Source organism: Bos mutus, chromosome 22 (genome assembly GCF_027580195.1).
Source record: "Bos mutus isolate GX-2022 chromosome 22, NWIPB_WYAK_1.1, whole genome shotgun sequence".
Taxonomy (NCBI): domain Eukaryota; kingdom Metazoa; phylum Chordata; class Mammalia; order Artiodactyla; family Bovidae; genus Bos; species Bos mutus.
The window spans coordinates 39,251,515-39,271,874 of record NC_091638.1 but is presented as its reverse complement, the minus strand read 5'-3'; the positions used below and the strand labels follow the sequence as shown (position 1 = coordinate 39,271,874).

Genomic DNA, 20,360 nt, shown 5'->3' with positions numbered 1-20,360 from the left:
TCTGTCAAATGAGAAGAACGGCATCTATCTCACCAGGCCTTGTGGGGATTCAGTGAATGAGATCATCCACAGAAATACAGGGACTGATATACATATTTCTCAACAAGTGAAAAATCAGCATTATTATCCCTATGGGGGCTGCCCTACAAGCAGGAAGAGCTCTGCGGCCCGGCTCAGCATCAGACGCCCAGGGTGAAGCTCTCTAAAGCTGTTCCTTGGGCATTTGTGGACCCGACTGTGCTTACGTGGTTAGTCACTTCAGTCGAGTCTGACTCTTTGCGACCCCACAGACTGTAGCCCACCAGGTTCCTCTGTCCATGGGATTCTCCAGGCAAGAATGCTGGAGTGGGCCACCATCTCCATCTCCAGGGGATCTTCCCAAACCACGGATCAAACCGCCTCTCCTAGTCTCCTGCTTTGGCAGGCGAGTTCTTACCACTAGCGCCACCTGGGAAGCCCTGATTGTAAAGTCTGTTTTAAACAGTTTGCAGGACTCTTAAGTGTTTTTTCCCCCTCCACATTCTACTGTGATGTTCTGGCTTCTAAGAAACCATTTTCACTCTCTAAAGTATTTTCAATACATGCAGGTACGCTTAAAAGAGGCTTGAAATTAAGCTACCACCGAAGTGATTTTCCACCTAGTTTGTGACGACTTCCCAGTCCTTCTTCGGAGCCGCCTTACTTCACTAGTGTTTGGTGCTAGACGCGCTCCTTTTATAAGCACGTGATGACATCACTTTGCTTCGCGCTTGCGCAGCTTGGTGGCGTGGCCACGCCCACGCCTGCGCGGAGACCTAACGTCCGCACAGTCTGTGGCGCGCCTTCCCGGAAGAAGTCAGTACGGGGCTCTGTGAGTGAGGTCCAACAGTAGGACGGCCGGTGGGTGAGTGCCCCGAGTGTCCGAAGGACAGCTGTGCGCTGGTGGCGAGGATGCCGTTAAAGGGGAAGAGGTAGGGTGATGAGCAAAGTTCCCGAGTCCTTCCAGAGTAAGCGAGAGTTGCAGTGGTTGGTGAACTGATGACTCCGAAAAGCTGCAGATCTTCGTCTCAGAAGGCAGACTTTTTCTAAGTGCTGATGCTGGTCGACACAGAAAAGAAGTTACCATGGACTCACTTCCAGCGATTTCCTTGACACTGAATTCGAAACCGGGAGAAAGGCCTGCCGTGATTTCGTCGGAAGTGTCTGTAATTCGACCCCTTCCGGGCTAGCCTGCGCGCGATTGCTGTCCGTGGTGCTGAAAATAGAGCGGTATCTTCAGGAAGAAACCCGTTGAGGGCAGGGCAGTATTTCCATTTTCTTCGGCTTTGCTCAGAGTTTCTTTGTGTGTGCTGAAGGAAGGGCTCATTTTTTTTTTAACAGCTCTGGACACGGAGGCGACGAGCAGACAACCAGCATTAGTTTCATAAAATTTAGGAAAGCCAGCGCTTCATTCTAAGACTGAATTTTCATTTTTTTTTTTTTTAATTATATTATTTCGGCTTAGTTGCATTCTTCCTTTGTGCAGTCAGGAAACTTCAATCCTTGCACCCAACCAGATGATTTGCCTTCAGACTCACAGCCATCCAAGTAGTTCACTAGACCTCTGTCTGTATTGGCCCAGGCACTTTTACCAAGGTGAGCTTGCTTATGGTGTATAGTGTTTTATGAAAATGGGTTTTCCCAAACTCCCCTAATGAAGAGTCCAGAGCAGCCAGGGTAAGGTGAAACCACTTTAATGTGCTTTTCTCCACAGTTAGGCATGAAAAATACTTACCCATTTGGAAGAGAGATAGTAGAACTGGGCAGTCTTCCAAAAAAGGAAAGACCATGAGTTTCCAGTTGGTTTTCATACTTGTTTGTCTCTCTGTGTGTCTGAGGGATGGTGTTTCTCTGAATTATACACAGTGGATTTTTTTTTTTTTTCCTTTTTTGTTGACTCAATAAAATGTTTACTAGTCTTGGTACCAGCTGCTTGTTTGTTTTGATTTCTGATTAAGGTTAAAGTGTGTGCGTGGTTGCAGGGAGGTGGGGGGGAAACAGGGGAAGTATGCTGTGTTGACCTGTGTCGGTGTTCTGGGATGCACCTGGGAAACTATGCATTGTGAGTAAACATATGTAAAATGAGAGAAGGCATTTAAAAACATCATTACAGCCCAAGCCGTATTTTTCCCTTCTGAGACAGAACCAACAGATTGAGGTGCTGAATGATCAAATATTGCAAAGCTAAGGCCACAGGGTAGAAATAACTTTAAATGTCCTTACTATTTAGCAGAAAGCTTATCAAGGCAGCTTTGATTAAAGATGACGTCTCTGTTCACTCAAGAAATTCGCCTTTCTAAAAGACATGAAAAAATGTAAGTTGCTGTTGTTGTTTTTAAAAGGCTAATCTCAATGTATACACTGTACTGGCTTTATTAGTGACACTGTGTGCACAGGAAAACTTAAAAATCTTATGTGTATCATTTTTTGTGACACTTGAGAGATTTTGGTTTTAAGGAATGGCATTACCCCTCAAGAATAACACAGATTAAAAGGTCTAATTGTGTTTTATGTCTTTTAACTTCTTGTTACTAATATCTAGAGAAATTCACTCTCCCTCTCAGCCGCTCTATGCTCTACACTGCTATTCAATGAACTTCTCTAAGCCTTTTACCAAGGCCAGCTTTCATGAGAATGTGACTGGAATAGTCACAGGCCCTGTACTAGATTTAGTCTAGGAGCAAAATTTTCATTTGCACTGGGCTCTGCAAATTATACGGCCAGTCCTACACTTTTATTTAGTATTAACCCTTCTCTAACCTCTGTTTGTGGGCTCTCATGTTTTGCTTTTCTCTAATTAATTACTAGCCTCTCTGCCATGGCCTTCTAAGGTATTTTTCTTATGAAAATGACTTTTCAAAGACCTAGGTTTTTGTTTCTACTCTCAAGAACAACCCTGTGCAACATACTGTTTGCTGAGAATCTCAACTCTGAGAAATAGTTAGACTGTTACTGCACCACTGGAGTATTTTTTCCCATTTGATCACTTAATAAGACTAAACACTTATAAAAGGAGTATTTAACCACAGAGAAACTTTTGAAGTCCATTATATATAACAAAGTAGTTTGATAATTTATTTACAACTTTCTACATCTTCAATTAGTTTTCCCATGTTGTGAGTATGCATGTGTACACACAGCCTCTCACTCATATATGGAACCATCATCTTTCTCTTGGAAAAAGAGGAAAAAAATATTTTTATTGCTTCTTCAAACATATGGAAGTTTAGCACAATTCTAAATGTGTAACATAAGATTCAGGGGTACTGAAGTGTTAAGCAGAAGGTTTTGTATAGCAAGTCATACCAATGTATGTGTGGGGAGGTATATATAAGTATGTGTACAAAGGGATATGGATTACAGTTTGCATTTTCACTAAATATTTTCCAACACTTTAAAATACTTTCAAGACTAGAGAGGTTAAAAAAACACAAGTGTGTACTTACAGTGTAAATATGAAAATAAAAATAATTTCACTAAGACTGAAGACTTGCTGAACTACCTAAGTTTTTTACTGTCTTATTAACTGACATATAGTAACTGGCTTTCAAAGTAGGTTGAACTGGGAGTGAGGTGCAATTAAGAAATGATTTATATTGGCCAAGCAATAAAAAGTTTTTTTAAAATCTTTACATAATCTTCATTTTTTTGTAGAGTATCACAAAGATTAATGTTACTTCAACAAATGGAGAATAAACCTGAAGATCAAAACAAGGGAAGGGCCTCTCAGACACAAGCAGCTAAGGCTGCTTTACAAAGGAATGTTAGTCTTTTAAAGGTAAGATTCTCTGAATTAAACCTATTTTCCCCACTTTTGCAAAAAGGTTTTAATTCAATTTCATTACTTTGATTTATGTAATTCCTTTGAGTTGATACACTACTATTTAAATTCATGTTAACTGGACAAGAAGCAGGGAGTCTCACTTATTAAAATGAAAGCCTTGACGTTTGCTTAGGCTAATGAAAAATCAATCACTATACAAAGAACTTTTAAGTCACCTTTGTGCAAGAATAAATACAAGTCATAGCTTCTGGGGACTTCCCTGGCAGTCCAGTGGTTAAGAATCTGTCTTCTGATGCAGGGGACATGAGTTGGATCCCTGGTCAGGGAATTAAGATTCCTCATGCCCATAGCGAAACTAAGACCTAACGCAACAAAAAAAAAAAAAAAAAAAAGACATAGCTTCTATCTTCCATCTTCTTTTATTTGTAGGGAGATTCTGAAACATGATAAAGTACCTATAATATGCTCGAAACAATTTGATTTTGCCCTCCTGGGGCCACAGTCAATATACAGATTTCGTATCTAAGGTAACAGATTTCCCAGGATCTTCTTTGATGGTGATGGAGGAGGTGGTCAAAGTATGTGACTGCGCAGGGCCTCACCATTTGGCCAGTGTGCCCATTTGGAGTAAAATCATATGTGTAACATTTTTGGCTGCTTGCTGTACTTTGCTTCCAGAATTGTATGGCTTCATCCATAATTAAAACCCTAAAGTTTGCTTCCATTCGAGCTTCCAAGAGATCCTATGACTAAAACATTTGGTAGTAAGGCTATATTATTTAAGTTATAAAGCAGTGTTTTCAGTTTTTTATTGTTAAATATTTTCATCGATAGGCATGATGTAGTTCTCTTCTGTCCTCACTAGAGGATAAAGGAAGAGGAAAATTCAGTTATCTTCTCAGCTTCTGGCAGTTTGATCCACAGTAATTTAAGTCACAGCCATAGTGCTACCAAAGCATTCTATATTGCCATATGTCTTACTTGCCCAATGGTATTTGCAATATTTATTTTTAAATGGAAATATATAGGGTAATCTAGAAGTTGCTCTGAAAAGTCAGAAAATCCAAATTGGAAGTCTTCACCGCTTGCTTGCTACTTGTTACGGCAAATGCAGGTAATATCGGCGAGTGCAGGTAATATTGTCTTCTTTTTAATGCCCAAGTATTTGACGAATGCCCAGCTCTTTACTCTTGAGCTAGTTCTGAGCAGAAAGTGAGGGTAACAAAATAGCTACAAGTTAGGTCCTTTGCATCAAGTAGCTTACAGGCTCTGTTCATGACCTAAAATATACATAAAATAGAGACCTTGTATGATCAAACGTTAATTACATGCTGTGGAATACTCAGCACTTTGCTGTGTGCTCAGTCGCTCTGTTTTGTCCTACTCTTTGCGACCCCATGGACTGTAGCCCACCAGGCTCCTCTGTCCATGGAGATTTTCCAGGCAAGAATACTGGAGTGGGTTGCCACGCCCTCCTCCAGGGTACTCAGCACTTCAGGAGTGTTAAAATACTTAGCACTTTAGAAGTGTTAAAAACTCTTGGAGAGCTAGAATATTCTATGAGGTCTCAGAGAAGACGCTAAGCTAACAGGGAAGACATTCCATTGAGTTCTCAAGGAAGAGCCAAGACCAGAAGAAGAATGAATGGCCTATTAATGTTCACGGGATCCTAAGCTAACTGGCTTGGAAAGCCCCAGGAAACAGGCTGAGTATATATTGTGAGACGAAATGAAGTTGAGACTTGGTAGGTAGAGATAATATAGTGTTGTGAGCAAAACAACAACAACAAAAAAAAACAGCAAGACTCAAACATATGAAAGAGTTTTTAAGAAAGATGCATTTGCTATTTAGCAAAGTAATTTCAAAAATGGAGAGATTTAAGGAGGTAGCTAAGAAATCACTGTCATATCTAGAAGGAAGGTAATGAACCTAGTTTCATAGTCTTGAGAAACCAGTTTGGTATGGTGTTTTTTCCCTTAATTATCAAAAAAATATACTCTCATTATAAAAAAAAAAACTTGAAAGAGCAAAGATGGAAAACCTTCTATATCATCTGCCTGTCTAGAAATCAGTATATTTTTCTATATTTCCTTTCAGCTTTTTATAAACATTTTTTAACTGTCTTACATCCCAGGTAAAGTTAGAGATACAATTCCCCCTGTTTTTTAACATGTGTGTTTAGTTGCTTTGAATAATTGGATATGCAACCTTATTTTTGTCCTTCTTTCCCTCATATATAATTTTTATATACGAGGGATATAATTTTAGTGGCTCTCCCACAGAAGTTATTGTTAAGATAAATAGGACATGATTACAGAATTGAGCTGGGAAAGACTGTAAAAAGCATATAGCTTTAGATTCTTATCTTAAGTCTTTTTTGTTTTGTTTTTTAGCATAAAAACTTTTCCCACAGATGTAAATTAAAGGTCTTCCCCGATGCTTAGTGGTAAACAACCCCCTTGCCAATGCAGGAGATGCGAGTTCAACCCCTGGGTTGGGAAGATCCCCTGAAGGAGGAAATGGCAACCTACTCCAGTATTCTTGCCTGGGAAATACTATGGACAGAGGAGCCTGGCAGGCAACAGTCCAAAGGGTCACAAAGATTCAGACGTGACTGAGCACACATAGTAGATAAAAGCGGTCCTGCTTTGGCCCAAAGTCCTACAATCCCTTCCTTGACTGTACTGCCGTGGCTCTAAAGAACTGGGAAAACCACTGATCTGGGCTAATCCCTTAATTTATAGAGATGAGAAAAACCATCATGTATCACTCCTAACATCCCTTTGCAAGAACAGATTAAATAGGATTTCCTGGGCAGTTCAGTGCTTAAGACTCTGTGCTCCCAATGCAGGGGGCACAGATTTGATCCGCAGTCAAGGAATACGATCCCCCCGAACACACACACACACACATACACAGAGATTAAGTTATAGCAGGATAGGTACTTAAGTACCGAGTGCAATGGAAAATGGTGCCCTTAAAACCTGGTAGCACTCCTATAATATAGTAAACAAAATAAGGATGACTGTATACTGCCCATTATCTGACCTTATTCCCATGTTCTGAACAGTATCATTAACACTAAAAGGGCATGAGCTTTAAGAAAGAAAGATATAACACTAGCATCTTTCAATGACATGTCTTTATACTTAAGAGAAGCCAAAGTTGTTTCAAAACTAGTATGAGTTGAGTAAAATTAATGGGTAAACCATAAACATTTAAAAATCAATAGCAATCCTATGTATACAGGTGGAAAATAGAGATCACATTCACACTACCAATAAAATTATAAAATACATACTTGAGAATGCTCTGAACAAAGGATCTGCATGACTGCTATGAAGATAATTATTACACTTCAGTGGCAGTTTTAAGGGAAAACTTAAATGAAGACATAAGACTTAATCCTGACTGGGGAAACTATGGTTTTCTTCTAAGTCATCTGTCACAAAATTATTTTTAGATTTAGTAAAATCCCAAGAAAAATTTTCTTTAGTTGCATTTGCATAAATAAATTAGCACAAATATCAAAGACTGCTTTTAAAAGGGGAATGAGAGTAATCCCATCAAAGATTCCAACTTAGTAAAAAATGTACATGAATCTAAGTAGTGAAGAAAATTCACAGTGAGGGTTTAGTCAGTAAATATCATAGAAGACAGTGGATTTTGAACACTGGCTCAGTGATTTTTCTTCTGTTACCGTTAATACAATTAACTCTTATCTGCCTTTTAAAATCAAACATCAATGGACTTAGAAGCCAGAAAATATTTTATTTCTACAAATATTTCCATGATATAAACCGCCCTCTCTCCCACCTTTCCCTCCACAAAATTTAGTTTAAACCCCAAAAGATGCTTTTTTGGTAACAGACATCCTTTTGTGAGACGGACTAACAGGACAGAGTGAGGAAGAATGAGAGTGTCCTCCAGCAGATTAGACATGCGGCCGGTTCTTTCCTTCAGGGACATTCTGGAAGCCTCCACGGGGCAGCTGGCAGTCAGAACTGCCACCCAGGATGGCCAGTACTTGCCGGCCCACGTGTTTCCTCTTCTCTCACATTTTCACTTTCCCCGATGCATATGTTTAACACATGTTCCTGTGTTCTTTGTACCAATGACCCTTGCACTTCATGCCTTTAATATCTTATTTTTTGTATCCCAGAAATTGCCCCTCCAGCAGCTTAAAAGATTAAACCTAGCCCAGCCACAGCTCGATGAGGAGGGATGGATGTAGGCAGGGAGGAGGAAAGACAGATCTTGGTACATGATGCTTTATGCTCCTTCCTTTTCCTATTCAGGAGCCAACTTGTTTATACAGGCTCCCGAGTCATGCCATAGAGTAACAGTTATACCATCATCCACTGGAAGCTTGTTTTTTAATTGCTATGAAAAATCTCACAACTATGCAAAAGAAGGAATAGAAGAATGTTTCCACGTACTTATCACCCACATTGAATCATTGTCAGAACACAGCCAGCTGGTTTTGTCTATACTCTTCCCCTCTACCCCCTCACATCACTTTGAAGCCAACCTCAGACCCAGAATTGTTTCACCTGTAAATATTTCAGTACATCTCTTTATTTCAGTGTCTGTCACTAAAATATAAGGACTGTTTTAGTCAAAATCAAAATGTCAGTGTCAACCTAAGAAATTAACAATAAACCCTCAAATAGCTAATCGGGTTCCAAATAAAAGTCAACTTGTAATTGATAGGTTTCCTGAATTTCTCACAGTACTCCCTGCTCTTTTATCCTCCCTTTTAATACATTTGTTAAAGGAACTGGGTCATTTGTCCTGTTGAGTTTCTGGGTATCGCTACTTCCATCACTGAGGTACTCATTTAACATGTTCCTCTGCTCCCCCTCATTCCTTTTAATATAATTGACAGATCTAAGTTGTATTGTGCAACAGTAAAGCCACATATGTAATTTTAAATTTCCAAGGAACTAATTTTAATAATGTCAACCTAAATAGATTAAATAAAATGTTAAGATTTCAAACATATTTCAAATGTAATTGCTATTAAGAGTTAGTAAATATTTTATATTCTGTTTTCTTACTAGACCCTCAAAATTCAGTGTGTATTGTACATCACAACACATCTTAATTCAGACTTGTATATTTCGAGTGCTCAGCAGCTACTTGAGGCTAAGAAATATTCCATTAACAGTGCAGATTAGAGAGGCCTGAGTAGATTCAGATTCTGTGTTTTGGGGAAGAACACTTTCATAATGCCAGCTGTCTCTCTTTTTTTGGAATGTTAGGCATTGATGATCACTGCCTAAATATACTCATTAGGGGTTATGAAAATTAGTATTCAAATTCTTGTATTCCTTCTCATTCAACTGCTGATTAGTTATATTAAGAGACACTTGTCCTCATCAATTATTTGATTACACTGACATATATTTCATAGAGGAAAACGCATGATGAATGCTTGATTCTATTTAGTTTTCAGAATAATAGGTTTGTTCTCTACTTTCCTGCAAAAGTGATCAATTAGGTGTTGTTGGTCTTGGTTGTTTTTTATATTGTTTTGTGTTTTGTTGCTGTTGTTTTTTGAGGTGTCCTGGATTGGAAATGTTTCAATACATTTCAATATTTATTCCTATTCTCAACTTGTCCCATTTTTAACAAGCGGGAACCTCTTCAGACCAGCTCCTGAACGCCTCTGCTGCGATTTCAGCAGCCTGACAGTCTCCTTTCTGTTCTGATGAGACATTGCAGGCTCATCATGTGCGTTTTGCTGAGACCCGGGGCAGCCCCTGTTCCAAGGAGCCCTGGATCCTTTTGGTAGGAAATATGTTCAGAGCCCTCTGTCTGGGCAATGGTGGTATTTATTGTGACTTTTTTTTTTTTTAAGATAAGAGCTATCAGAAATTCCAGGATTCCAGTTTGCAAGGCTTTTAACTTAAAATCATAGATTTTATACCTCCGACTTCTTTTTCTCAAATCCAAAATCTGTTCCCAAAGAAGTTTCCAACACCAGCACAACCACTTCTGTACCTTACATCCTGTGATCCAGACAGCACTGTCACCATCCATGTGATTATAAAGAACGGTTTTCAGGAAGATGCTTTTACTAAGATTCTTTTTGTCCTTAGGGTGTATCCCACTAGGGGTGCTCACTCAAAATATTGTGTTCTAAGGTCACGTAATATATTTATTGTCTGTGTGGTTATGCCACCAACTAGATAGCAGTTAGATCTGTTTATTTTCAGTTTGTAGGGACTGCTTTTTCAGTGGTTTTCTAACTGCATACAATTTTAAATGGCCTAGTGACAAGGCTGTACAGCAGGGCAACACGGTAGTCAGGTAAAGCTGGCCAGCAAGCCCCTGTTCTCCTCTTTCTTCCTCTTCTTCCCCTACCCCCTTGGGTACTTTTTTCTTTTTCGTTTTTTCTTTTAAAGTTTCTGATTTATACTCAGGATTCTTTGACCCTTCAGCCTGTATTCACTTACTGAATATTTCAGTACCTAGTACATACCCTGCACTTGTTAGAGTCTCAGATGCTTAAAGGTTATATGAGACATAGTCCTTTCCTTCGGGCAGCATATAGTGAAAAAGAAGGTTCTTATGTCGAAGGATTAAGATACAACTTGCTACAGAAGGCTGCCGTCAAATTGCTGAGATTCTGAGTCAGGCTAAGGAATGCCTGCTTGATCCTCTGTTTTGTGGGTACCAATTTATTTTTTTTTTTCAATTTAGGGGAGGACATATTTAAAGTAGTTTTTAGCAGAACTAATCAATTCCAAGTTACGTATGTATGAAAGTACAATATGGTCTAGGCATGAGTACAAGTAAGCATTAAGTATTTGTGGAATGAATAAGTGGAATTAGAAGGCTACGGCATTAAGAATCACATGAAAAGGCCAGAGGAGACATCCTGAAAGAACAATATAGGGAGTGCTGAAGTTTTAAATGGCAGGAATAAGAAGATCTGGCATTCCACGATACAGCGTAGGTGTCTGAGTGGACAGAATTCCCACTAGTACACGTTTAATACATTCAGTGGGAAAAGATGAGTTTAGTTTTATCAGGTTGAGAATTAAGGGCCAGGAAAGAAACTAGCCATACGTCTACAATAATAATTGATACTAGATCAGAGACAATCTTGGAGGGAGAAAAAGTGAAAAGATGGGGCCAGATGTCTCAAATCTTAAGAAAGCCCACACTGAGGATTAATGAGAGAAAAAAAAGAGCCAGCCAAGGAGAAGAGGAGGAGCAGGAGTCCGAGAGGTGAGCAAAACATCAAAGGAAGTGAAATATGACTTGAGCTAAGGAAGTTCTCTCGAGGGGTGATAATCCCTGTCCAAATGCTGCGGAGATGACAGCTGGGTTCGGCGGACTTGGGCCTGCTTTTCCAGGCCATGCGTCCCTCTCCACCTGTCTGCTCTTTCCATTGCAAATCTGCTCTTCTCTACAAGATACTCGGTTTTCTTATTTTCTGATCTTTAAGAAAAATGTTTTAATCTTGCTTATAGGTGCTAGTAGCACTTAGATCTCCCAGTTCAGGCAACTTTGTAACTGTTCTTAGAATAATGGTAACATTGGGGTTGTGAGTTTTGTTTGATTCCTAGATGTATAAAGTGGTTTTTCAAGAACCTTACTGAATCTCGGTGTAAACAGAAGAGTTGGTATCCCCTGTCTGTTGTATCATTGACATCAAAAGCCCTCTAAGCCTGCGTGTTGGTCGTGAACTGCTGGTATGGGATAGACATGCGAATAGATGGGCTTTTTTATCCCTAAATCGTTTTCTTTCCCCTTCAAATCACCTTCCTCCAGACAGCAGGTGCACTAATGGTTGTGCGACTTTGGGGAGTCCCTTTAGGGAATTTCCTGTTTTTCCCTTTTCCATTTCACACCCATTCCTTGCTCCCGCCGCTGCCATCTGCTATCTCTTTTCTCCTGTTCAGCGTTGGCTTCTTCACACCCCACTCCCACGCCCTTTTCCATCGCTCTCCTTCTGTCCAACAGCCCTGTACTCAGATCGCTCCTGTGCTTCTCCATGGAGCAGAGAACTTTCTCTTTTCTATCAACTTATTAAGCTGAGAGACAGCATTTACACAGCCTTCCCAGCAGTGGCCCTATGAACTGGGCAAACCTAAGCAAGCACGTGACAGCAGAGGTGCTGATTTGGGGAGAATTCACCACACAGGGCTTGAGTATCTCCGTAACGATTTGCAAAGTCGTATGTTTCTGGGCATGAACTTTATGTATAGATCTAGATAAAATCGTTCCTGAAGTACGAATCAAGCTTAAATACTCTTGTGTTTCTACATCCATAAGAGAAAACATAAATATCTGCATGTTGAAAGTACTTAGTAACACACAGTGCTTGAATGCCATGAGCTGAAGGATATACTACCTCACAATAAAATTTGCCTTTGAGATTAGCTTAGAAACCTGGTACTAAAAGTCTAAACAGCGTCGTGAAAGGTTCTTGTTGCAGAGTACTCAGGTACCTCATGGACCTTTTAAATAGAGGAGATATTTGCCTGTGTATGAAATTCAAATACGGAGTCCTGCATAAATGAAAGGTGTCTCATTAATATCCCATGTGATGATCCAGACAGACCACAACTCTCTACTTTGAAGGTTAGCCTAGCGTGGGTCTGAGGATCTGATTGTTTTTAGTATCGGAATATTTGACTATTTTATCCATCTGGCTGTTTTTAAAGGATTTTAAAGCTAAGTCAGTCCTCTGAGCAGTTTTAGAGGAAGTTCTTTTTCCAAGAATTATTGGCATTTACTAACTACTTAAAATGAAAAAGGCAGAACTTAGATGTACCACCCCCATCCCCTGCCTTTTATTTTAAAATAAGAAACGCTTCCTTCTCTATTTGCAACTGGTTAATTAAGCAGTGATCAGTTCTCTGTCAGCATCATCTCCATGAGTTTAAACTGTGTATGCACAGAAGAGATGAAGCAAGAGATTAGAAATATATAGATACTGCTATTAGAGGTGCTCTGTGTGTGTGTGTGTGAATGTTTTGAAAAATGCTTCTGTCTGTTTCAGGACATAGAAGCGGCAGAAAAGTCTCTCCAGACCCGGATGTATCCAGCTCTACCACCTGAGGTGGCTGCTCTCGAGGTGAGAATCTTAAGGAACAAATGTCCAACAAGACAGCCTGTTCTGTCAGAAGTGCATTTTAAGTGGCTCTGTGTACTTCCCAGCTTTCTGCGTTCAAGAAAATACACCAAATGTATCTGATCTCTCTGTGTCCACAGTGCCATACCTTGTATGTTGTAGTAATCTGTAAGTATTTTGGTTTTAAAAAATTTTTTATGTCAAGTGAAAATTTTATCAAGGCTTTGTGTCTTTTCACCAAGTCACTTAGGAACTACTTTCTTGTTAAATCCTAACAGAAAATATGCACTAAATCTTAAGATGACAGCCTCACCAAAATGCTTTTCCTGTTGGCTGATGTTACAAGTAACAGCTCAGTCTCTTCACCGAAAAATGCAACCAGCACTATTTAAATGCATATTATCATGCAGTACAGCGTGGCTTTTGTCTGTTTGATTTTGCTCTGTTCAAGAACAGATTGAGAAGATGGCTGGCAAAAATAAACCATAGTTGGTATATGCATGTATGTGTGCTGAAAGGGAATTTGCTACATATAAAATAGTTTGACTGTATTTTTAATGACCTTTATCTAAGTGCAGTTTTGCTTGCTGCCTAACCAAGGAGGTGAACAGACTCAAAAACGAAAGGCTGAGAATTTGCCCCACACTCTTCTGTGTCATCTAGGGTAATAAGAAAAGGCAGTGATCAAGGACAGAAAAAACTCCCGTTCAAAGTTGTGCCCTGGGCATGTCTTTTTCTTTGTTGAATTTTCCAATACCTTACCCTGGCCTGCACAGGGCCCACACAATAGGGGTTAATCCAGCCGTGAATGGCGGAGAAACACCCAACCACAGGCCTTGGCTGGTATTTTTCTTAGCTAGTCTCGCACAGCAGGATGGCCCCTGTTTTAAGTATGTCAGGCTACTTCTCAGACCACATGCATAGATGCAGAGATAAATGGAGTCCCTTACCATTTTCAGCTTTCAGAACTCCCGTTATCTTTTTTTTTTTTAATGACAGTGTTTTGTTTTTTTGGTCATGCAGCACATGGGATCTTAGTTCTCTGACCACAGGTCGAACCCAAGCCCCCTGTTGTGGAAGCGCCGCACCCTAACCACCGGACCGCTAGGAAGTTCCTCCCACCCCACACCTTTTCACTGCTCAGAGTGTGTCCCCAACGCTATCTAACTCTGACTGAATTTCCCAAGATGAGACCAATAGTGACGATCTCATATAAAATGCCCTCCTATGACACAGAGTTTTTGGCAGCTTACTTAGGACAGTCAACCAAGAAACCACCCAGCTCATGGACAGCGATCCAGTGATGCATTTGGAGCTTCTGGAGCTTAAGGACTGCTCCAGCCAAGGCAGAAACACAGCACCTCAATTTCCAAGTTATTTGAATTAAAAATAGCTAGGTGATGTTGGTATTATTTTGTCATTATCCAAAAAGTGTGGGAAGAAACTACAGTTTGCCACATGAAGTGCTCTTCTAAAAGATAGAGTGGATACATATTTTTAATGTTTCTCCCTCATACAATTAAGGGGTTAATTCACCCGAATCCTGTTATCATCCTCTTTATATTTCAGTTCCTGATCTCATCCCAGGTCACTTCTTTTTCTGTTAATTCTAAAGCAGTTGTTCACAGTGAATCATTTCATTGTGATAATTATAGTATGAGGAGTCATTTGGTATGGGATTAGAAACATTAAACAAGAACTTTTAATGATTTTGTGGCCATAAATGATACTACTGGGAATAATCACATGATTGGCCACAAGAGGGCGTGTAAAATCACAATAAAATTGTAAAACCTGTAATTCTGCCAGGCTCTGGTTTTACTGAGAAATTTGAAAATTAACACTAGTAAGTAGCCAGATTTTTTTTTCTAAAATTAACATAAAATATTCTGCAGAGGAAGTGCATTCTACGTATGTGTGTGAGTGTCTGTGAGTGTGTGTGTACACGCACACACACACACTTAAGGGAATAAACATTTAGACTATTATGAAGAGCCAAGTTCAATCGCTTGATACGCTTTTTCACTTTTGGATGTTTCCCACCCCCCAGACTCTTTACTGGGCATCAGTAGAAGAATATATTCCCAAATGGGAGCAGTTTCTTTTAGGAAGAGCACCGTATCCTGCCTGTAGTGAAAATGGAAATGAAGCAGAAGATACCATTCCAAAGAGGGCGCAGCAATAGCTTCTCCACATAGTATTGCAGAAACCTGTCGAGTAAAGCTGTACATTAAAGAGCATTCAGGTTGCTGCGGGGACTTCAGGACTCAGAGAGATAGCCTCATCGCCTCCTCTGCGACAATGAAGGGTTGAGGATCTACCGGCGGCTTTCAGGTTCTCACCGGAAGATCTACTGCTATTTCAGTGCCATAAATTTGTTTTCTACCAAACCCATGGAAGTGTGTTAAAAGCTGATACTGGAAAATGGACTGTTGATTAAATAAGTTGCTGAGTGTTGTGTGCTGTTTTTTTTTTTTAATCTAATCATATACCATGATTCTCATCTAAACAGTGAATACCAGATTAGACATTTTCTAGACTCTTTACTTTTCAGTTATTTTATTAAGAAGATAAGGCACAGGATCCAAGAGGTTTGCTTACATTGTAGTTTTTTAACAGGTGAAAAGACTACGACAACTGCTTTAGTGTGGTAACACTGAGTAGGAAATAGAGTCACAGGGTTTTGTCCCTCATAGATAACTGATCCTGTAAAAATTCTGGAAGAAAGAAGTGAACTGCTAAGCATTCAATAAGCAGCTAGTTTCAGGAGGCTCAGACTGGGTTCTGAAAAAAGAACTAGGAGAGCTGTGAATGGTCACTGGATTTTGAGTTGATTTTAAAGATCACCAACCTGTGAATACAAGTAACTCCTCTCTTATCTTTTCATCTTTAAATCTGCCCTTCCCTCTCCCTTCTATTTTTGTTATTTCTCAAACAACTGTCAGTCAGAAAGCTTTGGGTCACAACCCTGAATAGCTCTGAGACTGTTCAATCCACCACTGCTGGAGAGCTCAAAAAAAAAAAAATTCTAATTTTTCTAATTATAAAAGCAGCTCCTGCTTAGTAAAGGGAGTCCACATCACTTTGAATTCCAAAACAGTTTGTGGTTTTAGAAGATAACAATAGGACAGGCTGGAAAAAAAAAATCCATTGTGCTGATAAGTTCCTTCACACTGCCATCTTGGAAATACCCTGTTGAGTCGGTGTTGGTGTGGGTAACAATAATGTTGTTTTCATAATATGTGCTGGCAGATGAGCACACTTCTCTACAGTGTTAACAGTTGTAATTAAGGAATAAACAGCACAGAGTGTCAGTCCGATGACAATTTCATCTATAGTGTCACAATACAAAATGTCACAAAATATTAGAACTGTTACATAACTATAAAAAGGATCGGCTTAAAAGCTGAAAGCCCTTTAAAAAGCAAGACAGAAAGGAAGAAAAAAGAAAACTGGCATAGAGACCAGAACAATTTTATACCTTCTCAAGAATGTTCTGTCACGAAAATAAATTGATATATATTTTTTTTCCCTGTTACATTACAGTTTGGTTTCTAGCCATCCAGTTGATTTAGCAGGAGAATGCAGGGCTTTTTAGCAGCTTCAAATTGGTAAACAGATTTAGATGTAGTAGGGAGAACATGAGGAAGTTTTTTTTTTTCTTAACATCCAATCTTTCCCAGCATATGCACATAAGAAGGTGAATGAAGCAATGTGAAACTTATTTCTCTTTAGTCAAGTGAAAAAAAAAAGGCTAAACATTTGTTGAGATGGTAAAATATTGTGTCAAGCAAGTAGGCACATTCCAAAATTAAACAGTGGTTGATACGTGATCGTCCTCAAATATTTGAGCATTACACTTCCTTTGAGTTCTGGAAATTAAATCACCAGTAGGTTAGATTAAAATACAAAATGAATAGCAACGTAACCATCTCAGAGAAGGTTCAGGCTTTTTCTCCCCCAAATTGATTAACTTGCTAAATCGTGTTTTTAAAAAGCCTAAGTTTAATGTTCCCTGGGTTATGATTTAGGGCAGAGAGGAAGGGATTTCTGGGCTTTGACTGTTCCATTTCCCCCATTTCTAGTTACTACCTCAGCAACTCCCAGAGAGGACTTTATTCCTGGCCCCATAGAGCTTTTCCCCAGTCCCCTCCTTGTAGGCTGGAACAGATTGCACCACATGGTGTATGTTAAAAAAAAAAATTCCCAAAGGGACCTGGATACCCCCATTAAAGGGCGTTATATTCCTCATGTCAAATTAGCTTTAGATAGGAATTTCTAAATATTTTTTTTTCTGTAAGGAGGGGAGAAATACCAAATCTACTACAGATTTTGTACATAATTAGTAGGAAAAAGACAAGGAAAAAGAAATGTCATCCATTGAGTCTTTTTCCTCTCTATTCAGTGCCCTTATATATTTTGTATATCCACTAGTCTTTATGAAAACTATGAGTTTCTTTTTTTCTTCAGAATAATGGGGTTTTCTAAATAAAGCTTGTTCCAAGAATTTTTCATAGCCTTTCTTGGGTTACTGCAAATGCATAAATATTCAAACCTCATTTTCTGCTGAAACACTTCTAGTGTATGATATTATTAAGCTAGAAAATGCTAATGATCAGAAGGAGCTGCAGTTTTTCTCCAAAATATTAATTTTACTAAAGTACTCAGGAAAAAGCCTAATACTCTGGAAACCAGACATCTGCTCTTTCCCATGCGTAGGGAGCAGTGTGAATGAAAGTGATGTCATAAGGACAGTTTTTCTCTGCCTTCTGTACAAGGTGTTTTAACTTGCTAGGTTAAGATTTAGATAAGAATTAAAATAAACTTTAACAGTCTTTACCATTTTGTGTTCTCTGCTTCATTCTCCTTTTTCTATTAAGAAAAAAGGTGTGTGGGTATATTTATTTTTTGATTCAAAATTAAATTTATTTGGAGGTTATTTTGTCACTTTTGAGGCAACTGGAGACAGATTAAGGGTAGAGTGAGGAACATTTATGTGAAAAACCAGGGCACACAATCATTAATTTTAGACAGGAGGAAGATATTAGCATGAAACCCACACTACAGTGGGTTATATTGTGTAAAATTTAGTGCACAAGGCCATGAATGTGTCTTATCCACAAAATACATTCTTTTCCTTCCTAAGTCTATTGTCTTTTTACTCTAAGCCAATTCACATCCTTTTATTTTTATTTTTTTTAAAAGAAATCCTCTTGTTTAGAAAAAAAGTTCTAAATCTCCCTGAAGAGTTTCCCCCCGCTTTTCAAGAATTGCCCAAACATAATACCTATATGACTTAAAACATCCTTCATTTAAGTAGTCTATTTTGACTCTTCCACTTTAATTAGGATAGTAAGTTTGTTTTTAAGAGTTGCTGACCAAAATCTCTTCAGAGAAGGTAGTAACTAGATGGTGAATTCAAACAGTAAAAGAAAGTCTGTGGAAAATATGGAGAAGGTGAAGAGGAGAGAAATTTGAGAAAAAGCTTCAGACTGAAACAAGAAAGTGTGTCTGTGCCTCTCTGTTTGCTGGTGTTTTTGTTTCTAATTTAGAAGTCAATTTGTCTACATAGGAAATTTAATTCCCTACTGCTAATAAGAGAACAGTTAGAGTTTCCTGGGACCAACATGGGGACATGTCAAACTTCAGCAATTATGGAGAGGACTGATTTGTGAATTTGACACCTGGCATTGTGATCCCCCTTTCTAACTGGAGCTGAGATTATATCCTTACTAAAATCCAAGACAAGGAAAACCAGTCCAACAAAAAAGAGGCTAAAAAATGCTTCCGGACATCATCTTACCTCTCAGAATCAAGTTTCCTTGCTTACAAGAGAAAGGACTGGGTTTCCAACACTAATAATGTTTTAAAGTTCTTGCTATTTTAAAAACTCTAATTTGTGTCTCAGGCAGAGTCTGAGACTGTTAAAGTAGTAGCCTGACCACAGTGCAAATCAATAAAAAGCTTCAGAAAGGAAACAATAAAGGGTTCTTATTTTAGAGAGCAGGAATGAAGTTGTTCTCATCTTGACAACTATGATCCAACTGGATCATTTAACCTCCACCTTTACAGTCAAAGGTTGTTTTTTTTTTTTTTTTCATTACTCTTTAATGAGTCTAAGTTATCAATATTGAAAAATTTCTGATGTTTTACATAATACCACTTTGGAGACAATACTATTAAATTAGAAGGAAGCAAACTTCCACTTACTTTGTCTAGTCTACCTCTGGCTTCTTTCATCTCCCAATAATTATTTTTCATACCTTGTCTCTTCATACATTTACAAGGTCTATAATACTTACAAACATATTTTTGTACTAGAATGTTTTACTCCAGGAAAACAAATACTGAGTTATTCAAAATAAGCCAAATCTAGAGCCTTTTAAAATGATATCCAGTAAACACAATGGTGGATAACACTTGAGCATCATTCATCCATTCCCTAGATCTTACTGCCTGCCTACTGTGTAGTAGGCACAGTTCTAAGCACCAAGAACAGAGCAATAAACAATACAGCCAAAACACAACAAACCTGGCATGGAATTTACATTCTGGAGTGGGCAATGGGCGGAAGGAGTTGAAGATAGTGAAACAAAAAAGAATACTTTATCTTTAGATGAGGATAATGTCTAATAATGTATGAACTTCTAAAATGCCTTCTCTATGGGAAAAAAAGAAAGCAAATGTCATAGTTTCACAGAAAATATGACTGGAATAGAGACTCCCCACACCCCCATCCACAGATCTTGAGTTAGGGTTGTCCAGTGAAGCAACATTTCCACTGCTACTAATTTGGAAGCAATGTAATCTTAATGGATAGGGAGGTGGTTGTTGAAACATACAATCTACCAGGACGTAATCATGAATAGAAAACCTGAACACACCAATAATAAGGAAATTGATCAGTAATCAAAAACCTCCCAACACAGAAAAAAGCCCAGGACCAGATGGCTCCACTGGTGAATTCCACCATGTATTTAAATAAGAATTAAGGTCAATCCCTCTCAAACTCTTAAAAAAAAAAAAAAAAAAATATATATATATATATATATATTAGTGGGGAAACATTCCAAAACTCCTTTTACAAGGCCAGCATTACCCTGATATCAAAGACAGATAAGGACACTACAAGAAAAAACAAAACTTAGACCAATATCCCTGATGAACACAGAGACAAAAATTTTCAATGAAATATTAGCAAACTGAATTTACCAACACATTAAAGGGATCATACACCCTAACCAAATGGGATTTATCCCTGTGACACAGGGATAGTTCAACAAAAACATCAAAAGTGTGATCTTGTATTCAGGCTCAGTCACTCAGTCGTTCCCAAATCTTTGCAACCCTGTGGACTGTAGCCCATCAGACTCCTGTGTCCCTGGAATTTCCCAGGCAAGAATGCTGGAGTAGGTTGCCATTTCCTACTCCAGGGGATCCTCCTGAATCAGGAATTGAACCTACGTC

The 20,360-nt window shown here is 38.8% G+C and overlaps 1 protein-coding gene across 2 annotated transcripts; it reads left to right on the top strand.

Annotated features, from left to right (window-relative positions):
* Positions 1-793: 793 nt before the first annotated feature.
* CEP15 (centrosomal protein 15) lies at positions 794-17,640 on the top strand. Of its 2 annotated transcripts, none has more exons than XM_005892896.3 (5): positions 794-1,614; positions 2,252-2,333; positions 3,673-3,796; positions 12,822-12,896; positions 14,944-17,640. In XM_005892896.3, exons 2-5 carry the CDS (start codon positions 2,281-2,283, stop codon positions 15,076-15,078), a joined length of 387 nt encoding a protein of 128 aa, XP_005892958.2. In that variant the 5' UTR covers positions 794-1,614; positions 2,252-2,280; the 3' UTR covers positions 15,079-17,640. The 2 variants fall into 2 exon arrangements, with proteins under 2 accessions (XP_005892958.2, XP_070215728.1); XM_070359627.1 differs by having other exon boundaries at positions 2,249-2,333.
* The last annotated feature ends 2,720 nt before the right edge of the window (positions 17,641-20,360 follow it).

Coding starts and splice junctions, on each gene's coding strand:
- CEP15 (XM_005892896.3), top strand. CDS start 2,281: ATGACGTCTCTGTTCACTCAAGAAATTCGCCTTTCTAAAAGACATGAA. Junction 2,334..3,672: donor TCTAAAAGACATGAAAAAAT/GTAAGTTGCTGT, acceptor ATTTTTTTGTAG/AGTATCACAAAGATTAATGT. Junction 12,897..14,943: donor CTGAGGTGGCTGCTCTCGAG/GTGAGAATCTTA, acceptor CCCACCCCCCAG/ACTCTTTACTGGGCATCAGT.